This window comes from Pongo abelii, chromosome 3, assembly GCF_028885655.2.
Source record: "Pongo abelii isolate AG06213 chromosome 3, NHGRI_mPonAbe1-v2.0_pri, whole genome shotgun sequence".
NCBI lineage: Eukaryota > Metazoa > Chordata > Mammalia > Primates > Hominidae > Pongo > Pongo abelii.
This window is the reverse complement of record NC_071988.2, coordinates 195633922-195649801: the sequence shown is the minus strand read 5'-3', so window position 1 is coordinate 195649801 and position 15880 is coordinate 195633922. Positions and strand designations below refer to the sequence as shown.

At 36.4% G+C, this 15880-nt stretch overlaps 1 protein-coding gene across 2 annotated transcripts; it reads right to left on the bottom strand.

Moving 5' to 3' along the window:
- Positions 1-8745: 8745 nt before the first annotated feature.
- Positions 8746-15399, bottom strand: SAP30 (Sin3A associated protein 30). 2 transcript variants are annotated; one of them, XM_054554723.1, is made up of 5 exons: positions 14790-15399; positions 12728-12853; positions 12201-12299; positions 9881-9920; positions 8746-9072 (listed from the first exon to the last, which is right to left on the bottom strand). In XM_054554723.1, the coding sequence occupies exons 1-5, from the start codon at positions 15102-15104 to the stop codon at positions 9053-9055; spliced, it is 600 nt and encodes a 199-aa protein (XP_054410698.1). In that variant the 5' UTR covers positions 15105-15399; the 3' UTR covers positions 8746-9052. The 2 variants fall into 2 exon arrangements, with proteins under 2 accessions (XP_054410698.1, XP_024101476.2); XM_024245708.3 differs by lacking the exon at positions 9881-9920 and having other exon boundaries at positions 14790-15396.
- Positions 15400-15880: the final 481 nt, after the last annotated feature.

Sequence of the window (15880 nt, the reverse complement as noted above, 5' to 3'; positions counted from 1 at the left end):
TGGCGGACGCCTGTAGTCCCAGCTATGTGGGAGGCTGAGGCAGGAGAATGGCGTGAACCCGGGAGGCGGAGCTTGCAGTGAGCTGAGATCGTGCCACTGCACTCCAGCCTCGGCGACAGAGAGAGACTCTGTCTCAAAAAAAAAAAAAAGTGTATATAAACACAAGTCAGAACATGTTTTCGAATAGTGTAACCTCCTGTAAAATACATGAAGTGAAATTGTAAAATAATATAGGTAGGTAGGTAGATGGATAATATTAGTTGTTTTATCAAGAGAGCATGTGATTTGATTGGCCTTTCTTTCTTCACTGAATTGACTGGTAATGAAATCAGACTAACTCAATAACGAAAGTTTCATATCCATTCTGGAACAGTGCATAGAATAGGTAAATAAAAAAAACTATCAGCAAACCAGTTTTATTTTCTACTTGGTAGGAACTCTCCTTGAGGGGGAAAAAGTATTAATGATCCAGTGTCTCCATTTACAAATGACACATCACCATAAGGACATATGTGAGACAACAATGGCCTTTTAATAAGTGTTCCCTTATTACTGCAATCAAAGCCTGGTAAGAAAAATTGTATCTAAAAAAGCTAAATATTTAATAAATAAAATTTTATGTTATTCATCATAATGTCTCCTTTCTGAAAATATGAAATTCAGTAATTTCTTTTAGAAATGAATGCATTATACAAGTACACAGCCTTCTTTATATTACCAAATAAATGTAAAAGCATACATTCACACAACTTACAACTTACCTTATACAACTATTTCTCTCTGACTTGGTCAATGCATTTCTAAAAACAATAGATTTTTTTTTTTTTTTTTTTTTTTTTTGAGGCTGAGTCTTACTCTGTCACCCAGGCCAGAGTACAGTGGCATGATCTTGACTCACTGCAACCTCTGCCTCCCAGGTTCAAGTGATACTTGTGCTTCAACCTCCTGAGTAGCTGGGACTACAGGCACCTGTCACCATGCTCAGCTAATTTTTGTATTTTTTAGTAGAAATGAGGTTTCGCCATGTTGGACAGGCTGTTCTCATAATCCCAGCCTCAAATGATCTGCCTGCCTTTGCCTCCCAAAGTGCTAGGATTACAGGCATGAATTTTTCCGATAGATTTTAGTTATAAGACAACTAAGCTTTTATTAAAATTTTATTCTTCTTCTAAACACCATCTTGCAGCAACTGAATGAGATAGGTACGATATTATCCTTGTTCTATGGACAAAAATGCTAAGGTTTAAAGATATTAAGTAGTTTGTCTAAGTTTACATTATCAGTGAGCAATTGAGCCAGATTTTGAATATGGCCAGTCTTACACTAGGATCTAGAGTCTTAGCCACTATGTTGTTTAACAGCATTACCTAATCTGTTATTTCCTTTACAGAAATGCAAACTTTTACTTGGATAGGACACAAAATTGTACATTTCAGATAGCTCATATATGCTAAAAGCTTACTGAACAAGTATTTCTGTATTTTTCTCTTTGACTTTCTATATCATTGTTCCTACTGTGAATCCCACGTTACTGAGCACAAAGTTGATAGTAATACATACTAATAGCTCACCTCTTTTTCATTAAAATTCATCTTTTCTTCATCGTAATTCATAGAGACTTGTTGAATATTTTTGTTTGCTGGGATTAGGTACTGATCCTAAAGGATTATTAGAGAATTGGAAGGAAGATGAAGAACCAAAACAATGAGCAACAACTATTGGGGGAAAAAAAAGACAAGGTAGGAACATTCACAGATCATTTTGTGACTTCAACATCCATATAATTATCAAAAGATACATATAAGTTATTTCCATAATAAATCATTTTTTGTAAAATATTATAGCAGGTGTTTTTAAAATATAAAACTCTCTATAAGTAAAGCACTACAGGCTTCAAAATAATTTTCCCAAAAGGAAAAAAATCAAATTCATGTGTTTCTAAATCAATCTTGCATTGACAGTCTAAGCCTAAATTTTTCTCTCAAAAATTTGAAGAGAAACTGATATTAGAAAATTAAAGTAAATTGATACTAAATTTACTTCTATGCAATGGTATCACCATAAATGCTCATCTTTGTATGGTGGTATATCTAGAGAAAAATGTGTAGAATATACTTACCTGATATATTCTAAGAACTTTAAAAGCCATAGTATATTTTCAAGAGTTTATGTGATCTACATTTTCAGAAGTTAAGAAGTCAAATGATAAGTCCATTGGATATAATGTATAAAAAGCTAACTTGATATCTATATTTAGTATCATTAAAGTATATATACATAAATACATATATACTATATATAAAATATATATTCATATATGTAATAATGTGGTAGCAATTAATATGACTATTATTTGAGAACTATAGTTGGCTGTGTAGACTGTTAATGCAACTAGGACAAAATACACACAATAAACTCAAGTGTACAGCAAGCATCAGCTCTTAGCTAGAAAGAAATGCAAGGAATTCATAATCACAAAGGAATAAATTCTATAGTAAGCAGTATTCACCCTTAAAAATATACATAAGTATAAAAACAGCAAATTTTCCTCTGAATATTAGCTTTCCTGCATCCATTATTTTAGCTTATAAGCAAAACCTTGCTTGACATTTAAAAAATAACTCCACTAAATGAATAAACAATAACATGACAAAAATTTATTCTTGAACCATCACTTGCTTAGATATCATAATCTGTATTTTACTATTAAAACTTTATGTAAATATGTGCAAATTATAAACCAAAAAAACCTGGGATGGCTATACTAATAACAGACAAAGTAGGTGTTAAGTAAAAACATGTTACAAGAGCAAAGATGGACATTTTATATTGTTAAAAGTTTTAATTTATCAAAAAGATATAACAATTATAAACATATATGCACCATATGACAGCCAGAAAATATATAAAACAAACCTTTAGAAAACTGAAGGGAGAAATATACAGTTCTACAATAATAGTTGGAGACCTTAATGCCTCACTTTCCACAACCGATAGACAAGTAGAAAGAAAACCAATAAGGAATTAGGAGGCTTGAACAATACTATAAAACCAACTAGACCCCAGAGACATAAACAGAACATTCCACTCAACAATAGCAGAATACAGTCTTCTCAAGTACACATGGGACATTCTTCAGGATAGACTATATGTTCTTCCATAAAACAATTATCTATAAGCTTAAAAAGACTAAGGTGATACATACTATCTTTTTGAACCACAATAAAATGAGTAATCAATACAGAAGGAAAACTAGAAAATTCACAAATACCTGGAACTAAGCAATATACTTGTTCACAAAAAGTATATTGCTTCACAACAAGTATATGGCTTAGTTCCAGGTATCTGTGAATTTTCTTTAGTGGTTTAAAGAATAAATCACTAGACAAATTAGATAATAATTTAAGATGGCTGAAAACAAAAACAAACATTCCAAAACTTACAAGATGCGGGAAAAGCTATATTCAGAGAAAAATTTACAGCTGTAAATGCCTGCATTAAAAAAGAAAAATATCAAATTAACCTAAATTTACACATTAAGAAAATAGACAAAGAAAAGCAAACTAAATCCAAAGCCAGCAGAAGATAATGAAGATCTGAAAAGAGAAAAATGAAATACAGAAAAAAAATAATGCATGAAATCAAAGAAAATACCAACAAAGTTGATAAATCCTTAGCTAGACTACTAAGAAAAAAGAGAGAAGACATAAATAAGTAGAATCAGAAATAAAGGTAGGGATATTACTGCTGACCTTACAGAAATTAAAAGTATTATAAGAGAATTATGGGAACAATTTGTATGACAACAAATTAGATAATCTAGGTGAAATAGACAAATTCCATGACTTACCAAAAATAACTTAAAAGAAACACAAAGTCTCAACAGACCTATATAAAACAAAAAGACCTACATAAGTAAACAGATTAAATCCATCAAAACTCTTCCATCGAAGAAATAGCCTAGACCAGATAGGTTCACCCATAAGTTCTGTCAAACATTTAAAGATGAATTAATATTCTTACTCAAAAATCTCCAAAAACAGAAGAGGAAAGAATGCTTCCTAACACATTCTATGAGGCCAGCATTATCCTGATACTAAAGTCAGATAAAGATACCATAAGAAAACTATAGACCAATATCTCTTATGAGTATAGATGCAAACACCCTCAACAAAATACTAAGCCAAATCTCACAGCACATTAAAAGAATTATGCACTACGACCAAGTGGGATTTATCCCAGAAATGTGAGGGTGGTTCAACATAAGAAGGTCAATGCAACATACACTAAAGAAAAAAAAAATCATCTCAATACTACTAAGGAAAAAAAAAATCATCTCAATACCAAAAGTATTTGACTAAATTCAACACCCTTTCATGATAAAAAAACATTTAGCAAATTAGCAATAGAAGAGGACTTCCTTAACATGACAAAGAACATTTTTGAAAACCCACAGCTAACATCGTACTGAATGGTCAAAGATTGAAAGTTTTCCTCCTAGGAAAAGGAACAAGACAACAATTCCTGCTTTTACCACTACTGTTTAACATTGTACTGGAAATCATAGCCAGGGCAATTTGGCAAGGAAAAGAAATAAAGGCATCCAAATTGGGAAGGAAGAAGTAAAACCATTTTTGTTTGCAGATAACATGATTCTATATATAGAAAAATACCATGGAATACACACACACACACAAAAAATTACTAGAGCTGATCAGTTCAGTGCAGAGGCAGCATCAGCACACACCTCTAATGAATGATTCAAAAAAGAATTTAAGAAAACAATTATATTTACAATAGTGTCAAAAAGAAGAAAATACCTAAACATAAATTTAACCAAGAGGTGAAAGACTTGTACACTGGAAACTATAAAACATGCAGAAATTAAAGAAGACCTAAAAAAATGGAAAGATATCCCATAATCATGGATTGGAATGCTTAACATTGTTAAGCTGGCAATCTGAAAATGGTCCACAGATTCAATGCAATCTCCATCAAAATTCTAATAGCCTTTTGGGCAAAAAATGAAAAAACCAATCCTCAAATTCATATGGAATTGCAAGGGGCCCTGAATAGCCAAAACAATACTGAAAAAGAAAAACAAAGTAGAAGGATTCCTACTTCCTGATTTCAAAACTTATTACAAGGCTACAGTAGTCAAAAGAGTATAGTATTGGCATAAGAAGAAATACATAGACCATGGAATAGAATTGAGAGTGCAGAAATAAACATCTATGGCCAGTTGATTTTCAACAAGCGTGTCAAGACTATTCAGCTGGGAAAAAATAGTTTCTTCAACAAATCGTACTGGGACAAGTGGCTAACCACATGCAAAAGAATGAAGTTGGACCCCTACCTCATTCATACGTAAAAATTGATTCACAACAGTTCAACAATCTTAAATTTGGGAGTTAAAACTGTAGAACTCCTAGAAGAAAACATGTACATTAATGTTTATGATGTTGGTTTTGGCAATGGATTCTTTTGACACCAAAAATATGAGCAACAAAGGAAAAAATAAATTGGACTATGTAAAAATTTAAAACTTTTGTGCATCAAACGGCATTATCAGAACTGTGAAAAGGCAACTTACAGAATGAGAGAAAATATTTACAAATCATGTATCTTATAAGGGTTTAATACTCACAATAAATAAACAGTCCTACATTTCAACAACAAAAAACAAACAACCCAACTAAAAAAAAAAGAATAAAAAGGACTTGAATAAACACTTCTCCAAAGAAGTTATATAAGTGGCCAAGAGCACATGAAAAGATATTCAATAAAATTGATCATTAAGGAAACATAAATAAAATCCACAATGAGGTACCACTTCACACCGAGTAGGATGGCTTTAATTTTTTTTTTAATGAAATACAAATGTTAGTGAATTGAAGAAATAGGAGCCTTTATACTTGCTGATAGAAATGTAAAAGAGTATAGCAACTTGGAAAAGATTGGAAGTTCCTCAAAAAGTTAAGTACAGAATTATTTATGTACCAGCAGTTCTACTGCTAGGTATACACCCAAGAGAAATGAAAACATATGTTCAAAGAAAATCTCGTACATGAATGTTTACAGCAGCATTATTCATAATAGCCAAAGGTAGAAACCCAATGTTCATCAACAAATAAATGTATAAACTGTGTTCAATAGATACAATGGCATATTATTCAGCCTGAAAAAGGAAATACTGCAACTTCGATGAACCTTGAAAACATGCTTTTTTTAGCACTATGTTTTTTGGCATGTTTTCAAGGTTCACCCAACTTGCAGTACGTCATTGTATGATTCCCTTATAATATATCCAGAATAGGCAAATCCATAGAGATAAAAAGCAGAATGGAGGTTACCAGGGAATAGGGAGAGGGAAGAAAGGGGAGTGACTATGTATGGCTGTTTTTGTTGGGTGACAAGAAAGTTTTGAAATTAGAGCTGCTGGTTATACAATATTGCAAATACATTAAATACCACCATATCATACACTTTAAAATGATTAATTGTATATTTTATTATGTTTCTTAATTTAAAAAGACTTCATGTAGAAAATATAGAATTTATTTTTTGTAAAGACATGTATTTCAGGCATTAATTTTTAGGCCTTTCCCAAAATTATTCTTTTGAAGTTAGTAACCAAATAACTAACTTATTTTTTGAGCCCCTGCTATCCATTCAGTATGCTTTTTCCTCCTACTTCTAGTGGCATTTAAATTTAGATTCTTTTCTTAATGCTCTAACATCAAAAGTAACCTATACCCTTATAGAAATGAGTTTCCATTCATTTTTTGTTCAGATAAAGTAAAAATAGTTTCTAATGAATTCATCATTAAAAAAATCCAGTGGTAACTGAAATTTTCATATAAAACTGACTTTGCAGCTTCTCGAGTTACTCAGCTTTGGTGAGGTTCTGAAAGTTCTCAACTTATAAGACCCAATTTTTCGTGTTTTAAATTGTTTTAACAAGGATTTGATTTCATTTAATAACTACCATTCAGAACTCATTCATATTTTATAAAACTGCATTTTATTATACAAATAATTATATGAAATTAACATTGCCAGTCAAAGGTTATGTTCATACTTTTATGTCAGCAAATAATTTCAAGTTTTTTTTTCACAAGAACAGAATATGGGTTTCGTTCTTTTTTTGTTTGTTTTTTTGAGTCAGGGTCTCACTCCAGTGCCCAGGCTGGACTGCAGCGCTGCAATCATGGCTCACTGCATCCCCAATCTCAGAGGCTCAAGGGATTCTCCCACCTCAGCCTCCCAAGTAGCTGGGACTACAGATGTATGCCACCACACCTAGCTAAGTTTTTTATTTTTTTGTAGAGATATGGTTTCGCCATTTTGCCAACACTGGTCTTGAATGCCTGGGCTCAAGCGATCTGCCCGCCTTGGCCTCCTGAAGTGCTGGGATTACAGGTGTGAGCCACTGTACCCTGCCTCAAAATGTGTTTTTATAAGAAATCTTCTCACAGATTTCCAGAATGACAGAAATGAGAAGTTTCTATAATAGCAATTATCACAGACTGTGCTTTCAATAAAGTAGCAAGTAAATCTTTAAATGGTCATAGCAAAACCAATGACCAGTTGCTTTATTGTTCATTGTATTTTCTAGCTGTCAATACATTAAGAACACTTGAAAATACGCACAGTCACCTACTAATGAACTAGTACTTTAGATGTAGTACTTTAGTTGCATCAGTGGTTCTCAACTAGCTGTGATTTTGACCCTCAAAGTATGTTTGACAGTGTCTAGAGGAATTTTTGGTTGTCACACCTTGGGGGAGCTACTGGCACCTACTGAGTGGACTTAGGGATGTTGCTAATCCTCCGATAGACTGAACAGCCTCCCACAAAAAAGAATTATCAAGTTCAAATGTCAACTTTGAGAAATCATGAGCTACATTAATGGTCTCATCCATTTCCAGCCTAAAATCTACAGCTTTATTTCAGAACAGTTTGCTGAAGCTCGTTTTTTTCATGTCACAAGCTATAAATTTGATTTGTAAGAACTTAGCTAAACAATATAATCTCACGAAAAGCAGAGGTTTAGAAAATTTGATAGAAATCTGACAGAGAATGAAACATAAAAAGGAGATATAAATCAAGTCAGAGCCATATATAACCAAAATGTAAATGAAGATCTTGTTAGATATCTAGACCTCTTCAACTTATTAGTTACAATTTGCAATGTGAACAGTACAGGACATCACTAAAAATTAAGTGGCATAGCAGAGGTATTTTCTATATTCATGCCACATAAATATCTTTTCTCAAAGACAAAATTTTCAAAAACAGCTATTTAATTTTATGTTCTTATTTCAACTTTCAGCATTGTGTTTATCTTTGCTGGCACATTAAGTCTTCTTTTGAAGGAGGTGGGTATATAAATTAAACCATTTGTTCTTCCTAGTACTTCATCAAGTAATAATAACAAAAAAAGGAAATAAAAAAGAAGTTGCATTCCAATAGAAGTTTATTTTTCAAATTTGCTAGCATTATAAAGCACTTTAAAAAAAATGCTATTTAGATTATCTTCAATTCCAACTCAGATTGTCCCAGAGAATGCAAATGTGCTACATTTGTTACTTCTCCTTACCCTGTTAATTTCTTGGAAGTTTAAAAAAAAAAAAAAAGGGAGATTACAAAATGAAGGACTTTACATTAAAATCTCAATACTGATCTCTAAGTCAGTTTAAAAGAAAAATCAAGTTTCACAAAATAAATACACTGAAGCAACTATAATAGTAATAACCTTTATTTAAAATAGTTTTTAATTTAGGAAAGCTCACTTTACGAGTTTCCAACTAATTATTAGAATCAGAAACAAAGAAAATAAAATCAGAGAAAATCCTCTGTAGAAAAAATACACAAAGAACATTTCTACATGTGAAAAAACAGTAAACAGTGTTAACATCCAAGTTATTAGTCTCAATTCCACGTCTCCTAGTGAACACCACTATCAACCTTGAGATCTGATTTGTTCTTGTCATTCTTCACTGAGTAGATGAAATACGTTAAGGTGTCTTTTTCATTCACTGGAATAGACCTAAAGTGGCAACCAACTATCTATAAAGAAAAGAAAAATTAAGGAAATTAAATTTTAGATATAACAGTTTTCATAAACTACGTAAAAAATACAGTTTCATCAAAAGTGCTATACGATAAGGGCTATTTCCTTTAAAAATTATATTAACAAAATACCAACAGGACAAACAGCATTTAAGAATAAAATGTTATGAACAAGAGATAGTGTGATTTCAAAGCACCCTTTGGCCCACTCAATTTAACATACATTGATTAGAAAATATATTTTCCTTTTATTTATTTTAAATTTTATAATTGAGCCAGGCGTGGTGGCTCATGCCTGTAATCACAGCACTTTGGGAGGCCGAGGTGGGCGGATCACCTGAGCCCAGGAGTTTGAGACCAGCCTCAGCAACATGATGAAACTCCATCTCTACCAAAAAAAATACAAAAATTAGACAGGCGTGGTGGCGTACACCTGTAATCCTAGCTACTCGGAAGGCTGAGACAGGATTGCTTGAACCCAGAAGGTGGAGGTTGCAGTGAGCCGAGATCACGCCACTGGACTTCAGCCTGGGTGACAGAGCAAGACTCTGTCTCAAAAAAGATAAATAAACAAAATAAAAATAATAAATTTTGTAATTGGAATCTAGAGTAGGGAATAAATGATTTTACTTTTAAACTTTAAATGAGATAAAACAGACGTAAGAGACCACATGCATCATTAAACCTGCAATGGTTTAGACCCTACTGACAGAAAAAGAAGTATGAAGTTGAAAACTTTTGGTAGTAGAGAAACCAACAATAACATATAAATTGTTTGCTACAAATTATATTCATTCATTCATACCTTGGTAGCATTCTTTGGTTAGGGTTCCTTGAAAATTTTTCTAAATAAAAATTATGAATGGAAATGAGAGGAGAAAGAGGGATGTTTAATGAAGGATATTTACCTGCTTCCTTGCCTTTTCATTGTGCTAACGTAACATGCATACTACAATTACTAATAGAAGAATAATAGACTTACCTGGGGTGCTGACATGCATATTTAGATTCCAGAAAATAAAATTTCTTAAGAAAAAAGTTCATCCACACAATAATTAAGAGACTTAAGACTTAGTCATACAACCCTGGAATCCCTTAAAACAGTGGTCCCCAACCTTTTTGGCCCCAGAGATCGATTTCATGGAAGGCAATTTTTGCACAGATTGGGGGTGGGGGAGTTGGTTTTGGTATGAAATTGTTCCACCTCAGATCATTAGGCATTAGATTCTTATAACAAGCATACAACCTAGATCCCTCACATGTGCACTTCACAAGAGGGTTTGGACTCCTATGAGAATCTAATGCTGTGGCTGATCTGATAGGAGGCGGAGCTCAGGCAGTAATGCTTGCTAGCTGGTGCTCACCTCCTGCTCTGTGGACCTCTTCCTAACAGACCACCAACCAGTACCAGTCCATGGCCCTGGGGTTGGGGACCCCTGTCTTAAAATATATGTACTACATCTGCACATTCCTTAACCTGTTAATATCTGCATTTCTGATTAAGTAAAATATAACATTCATGGCTATCTCTTATGTATAAAAAAGAAAAGAACTCTGGAAATAATATAACTGTTCTTAGAAGGTCAGTTTATCAAAAATTTCAGGTTTAATTTATACCTGAAATTACACCTTTGGTTCTCATTTGTCCCAAAACAGGGGTGCCTTCACTCCATTAGTACCTATTGAAATATTTCATCATGGTGGGCAACATCTATATTTATGTTACAATAATGTATTGTACAACCCCAAAAGAACTTGATCTTTTAAATCAAAATTAAAGAAAAATTAATTAGATCTGTGTTGCCCAACCAAGGATAAGAAATTTTAGCTAAATAGTTAATATATTAGATTTTAACAATGTTAAAAAGCATTCTGCCAAATAAATGTAACTCTATTCATATTTCATTTTATTCAATATGCACATTTTAGAAAATGTTGGGTAACTACTAAATCCATGCAAAGAATATGAGAAAACTGATTTATATATCTATACTTCTATTTTGTCTAGTAGGCTAAATTTTCTTTTTTTAGAGATGGAATGTTGCTATGTTGCCCATGGTGACTCAAACTCCTAGGCTTAATCAATCCTCCTCAGTAGCTGCAAGTAAAAATTTTTATTTTAAATATGATTAAAATATAAATATATAAATCTATAAACATCTTAATAAGATGCACAGATTTCTTGGTTCTATTATATCCTGAGAACATATGCACACTCCATTAACTTTTCACAACTCAGTGACTGACTAGAAGTCCTCTATCAAAGCAAACTACAAGTAAAAGAAAAGCTTTTGCCTCTTCTAGATGTGAAAAACACATGGATGTCTCTAATCAAACTAACATCAACAAGGACAAATTTTGAAATAGTTAAGTCAGCAAATTATAAAAATACTGTTTAGGGGCTGATTTGTAGGCCTATTCCACCACTTTAAAATATAAATTCTAATAAGGACATTAAAGCTTGTTAATTAATTTTATTATGCCTCAATTAGGTGCTCAAATGTTTACTGGTTAAATGGAGTTTTAAAACTAATAGATTTCTAAAGTGAGGATTAAAAAACTCTCATTCAACATTTTGAGGGCCAGGCACGGTAGCTCACACTGGTAATCCCAGCACTCTGGTAGGCTGAGGTGGGCAGATCACTTGAAGTCAGGAGTTTCAGACAAGTCTGGCCAACATGGTGAAACCCTATCTCTACTAAAAATATTATACAAAAATTAGCCTGGTGTGGTGGTGCACACCTGAAGTACCAGCTACTTGGGAGGTTGAGGCTGGAGAATTGCTTGAACCTGGTAGGCAGAGGTTGCAATGAGCCAAGTTCGTGCCACTGCATTCTAGCCTGGGCGACAGAGCGAGACTCTGTCTCAAAAACAAACAAACAACACATTTTGAAAGCCAATATCAGAGGTGCTGTACACAATCTACTGATTAGTCATTACAAAAAGGAATTTCCTAAGCGGCAGACAAACATTTCTAGAAAACTAGATTCTTCCACAACAGATTTTTTAACTTTGTTCTTCCTAACTAAAATGCACTGTTACATACACTACATTAATACTTTCATTAGCATTTAATAACCTCTTGGTTGTGCAGATAGTTCAAATAGTTTAAAACTCATATATACCTCAACAAGTTGTGCTTTATTAAGTCCTGGTCTGGTTGGTAGCTTGAAGTGTCTTTTGTATCTCCTAAGTGTATTTACTTGTAATTGGTATAAATCAACCTAGAAAAAATTAACATGTATAAATTAGTTCATACGATTTGTTGAAAATTTATAATTGATATGAATAATAACAAACATTTTAACTTCAGCACAATAAAAATTTACTTCCAAAATCAAAAAAATTATTTAAAAAATTTACATAATCAAACATATAAATTATTAAACAATTTAATCTTTTGGGGATAAATAATATAAACTGAGGTTAAAAAAAGAGTAAGTTACGTGACAACAGAGCTGCAAAAATTGTCAGTTTAAAATGTAACAATTCAAACTGTGTAAATGCATGTCAACTGGCTATATTTAATTTTGCTTTCATTTTCAGATTTCTCAAATGTTTTAAACACTTAAAAGACTGTTCATATCTTTTTATAAAGGTTTCAGAATGCACTACTTAGGATTTATATTAAGCACAAAAAACTTCCATCTACCTCTGGGGTATCAATATCTTGAACAGGTGAATCACCTCCATCATCATCACTCCCTTTTCTCTTTCTTCTGTTTCGAACACTCTGAATTAAGTTTTTATGATAATCACATATGTAAAGATGCCTTGCCTGAAACAAAAAAGTTTCACACACTGCTTATGATTACAGTAAAATGTGTCTATATATTAGTAAAACACATACGCCACAGTGAGTTCTTAAAAATAAAGACAGTCAAGATGGGCCATTGTTAAGACAATGGAATATTTATACGTTTAAATCCTATACCCTGTTAAAACACAAGATGTCTGGAATACTGTTAAAAGGATGGTGGATGGGGAAGGAGGGGTTGGTTCCATTTGGGGAAGCGGGTAAGGGAGGGAGGGAGGGAGAGGAGAATGAAAAATTCCAACCCTCTGGGTTTTCTCATCAAATTGCAGTGAGGGGGCTGGGCGCGGTGGTTCACGCCTGTAATACCAGCACTTTGGGAGGCCGAGGCGGGTGGATTACTTGAGCTCAGGAGTTCCACACAAGCCTGGCCAACATAGTGAAATCCCGTCTCTACTAAAAATACAAAAAATTAGGCGGGCGTGGTGGCACTAGCCTGTAATCCCAGCTACTCAGGAGGCTATGGCAAGACAATCACTTGAACCTGGTGGTTGGAGGTTGCAGTGAGCCGAGATCGCACCACTGCACTCCAGCCTGAGCAACAGAGTGAGACTTTGTCCTAAATAGATAGATAGATAGATAGATAGGTAGATAGATAGATAGATAGCAGTAAGGATGACCTGAATTAGTTCATGTTGAATTTTTAACTGATAAGAGGAAAGATGATGTTGCTCACACTTTTGCCACTTGACAGTACTTTCTCTAATTAAAGAAGAGCGTATTTTAGTAATATAATGTATGCTTTCCAGTCTTTCTAACTGAATATCCAAATTACATTCCAGATACAAAACCATCCGTTTTTACAAATGAGCTATCGACTTCATAACTATATTTAAATTTCAGTTATAAACTTTTCTGAATATTAAATCAATGTATTTATCTATAACACATTTTTCCAAAGCAATCTGAAATTATGCAACTTCACCTGAAAAGTTTCTCACGGATAACACTGAAAATTGTTTAAACGGGCAAAAAGTGTCACAAATAAACTTTTCAAAAACTTTAATTACATATACTCCTGCGAGCTGTAGAGTAACATTTGAAACAAACACGGGCTGAGCTAACAGGCTTTTACATTTACTTCTAAGCCCAGCGCAAGACAAAAATATGCAGGACTTCTGGTAGGTTCTTGATACCACGTTATTCATTTACCGCTAGCCAGATCTCCCAAAAGTAGCAACGGCTGTTTCTAAAAACCTCATAGATGGTCAAACGAAAAGACGTGCAAAAGGAGGAAAAAAGAAATCCTGATGGCTGCCAAGGGGATGGCAAAACCGCAGAGGCTACGTGCTCCCCACCATCGGAGTACCTGCCCTCGGAGCTGACAGCGCAAACGCCGTTTACAACCCCGACTCACTGCCAGGCGGCGGGTGAGCTCGGCTTCCCTCTCACTCCGCTCCGGAGGAGACGGAACACAGAAAAGAACAGGATCTTCCTTGTTCGTGAAGGTCCTCCGCTTTCTCCTAGACGACGGGATTTAGTACCGCCTGGGGCCAAACACCAGCTTGGGAAGCAAAACAAAGGCGCCACCATTCCAGAAGAGCTGCCGGGCTGCAAGAAAACTACTCTGGGCCCTCAGTGCGGCGGTCCCCTTTGTTTCGTGTCCCGGTCGCAGAGGAGAAGGAAGAGGGAAGACTGCGCGGGAGAGACGCAGGCAGCGGGAGGTTGGGGGCCAGTGTGGGAAAGAAGAGGGGAACGACAGCGTGTGTGTGGTGTGTGTGTTGGGGTGGCGGTCGGAGTTGCAGCGACTTTGTTATTTGCTTCCAAACACAGACTCCACGAGACCGCACTGCAGCCAGTGCGGTTGTCTGGGGGACCCCGCCGATAACCCGTGCCTTTGCCCGGCTCCTGGGGCCCCACCGGGGGGCGGGAGGGCAGGGCGGTCCCGCGGTTTACTTACGCTCTTATCCAGCTCGATCTTCACCTTCTTCTGGGAGATGCTCTTCTGGATCCTCTTGCTGAAGCTAGCGTTGCCTGCTGCCCGGCCGCACCGCTCACCATCCTCCCGCAGGCAGCACAGTTGCCCGGGGCCCGGCCCGGCCGCCCCCGGGGGCCCAGCCGCTGAGACCGCCCCCGCGCCCGGCACCTCAGCCCCGGTGCCCACGCCGGTCCCGTTTCCCGCCGAGGCGGCGGCGGCCGCGGCAGCGACCACTGCGGCCACTGCGGCGGCCGCATCCCCGCCGCGGCTCATCTCGTCAGGCGTGAAGCCGTTCATGTCTCCGAGCTCCCGAGCGCCGGCGCTGACAGAAATCCCCTCTCTCCTGGCCGCTCCGCCTCTCTCCGCTCCGGCAGCGGCAATTCACTCTGCACACCAAGTTAGACAGCGCACGGCCAAACACCAACTGTCCCGGGCCTGCTGGTCTCTGCTGGCACCGAAACAGTGGACAGTGCTGAGGGCCGGGACGCAGAGTCGAGCGTCTCCTGGAGCGGGGACCCCGCTCACTGTCACATGGGGACTTCAGCAGTTGGACCGCTACGCCTCCGCCTCCCTCCGGCCCCGGGACCTGCGCAAGCGCGACTCGCCCCCTCCCGTCCCGCCCCTTTCTTTCTGCCGCGCTGCCCCATGGGAATTGTAGTTCTCTGCTGCGGAGTCAACCTGAGCTCCGCCCTGACCCCGCGCCATGAGGGACAGAGGAACTACTAATCCTAGCATGCATAGCGCGGCCACGGACCCACCTTTTTTTTTTTTTTTTCAGTACCGGGAAAACAGGAGCGTGTGATTGGGGTTTACAGTGTTTTCTCTCGCGCTCTCTGTCTCTAGGGAATTCGGGCTGTGTTTAGCTGCTGGGATATTGTAGAATTGGTTTTCAGAGAAGTTCCTCGACTCCTGAGGCGAAACATAAAGGGATGGGAGTGGTGTGGGAAGTAAGTGATCGTGTGGGGAAAAAAAAGTTTCGAGGCCGTTTCGCATTTGTGGAGACACAGTTTTTGGTGTGACCACTCTTTTGTGGGAAACCCAAACCAAGGAGAACTCAGGAGAATTGGCGCTCT

What these genes read in the sequence shown, in the direction of transcription:
- SAP30 (XM_024245708.3), bottom strand. Translation starts at nt 15,104, where the DNA reads ATGAACGGCTTCACGCCTGACGAGATGAGCCGCGGCGGGGATGCGGCC. An exon ending in AGATCGAGCTGGATAAGAGC is followed by an intron (nt 12,854 to 14,789) that starts GTAAGTAAACCG and finishes TTTTTGTTTCAG; the next exon opens with GCAAGGCATCTTTACATATG. An exon ending in ATAAAGCACAACTTGTTGAG is followed by an intron (nt 9,073 to 12,200) that starts GTATATATGAGT and finishes TTTTCTTTATAG; the next exon opens with ATAGTTGGTTGCCACTTTAG.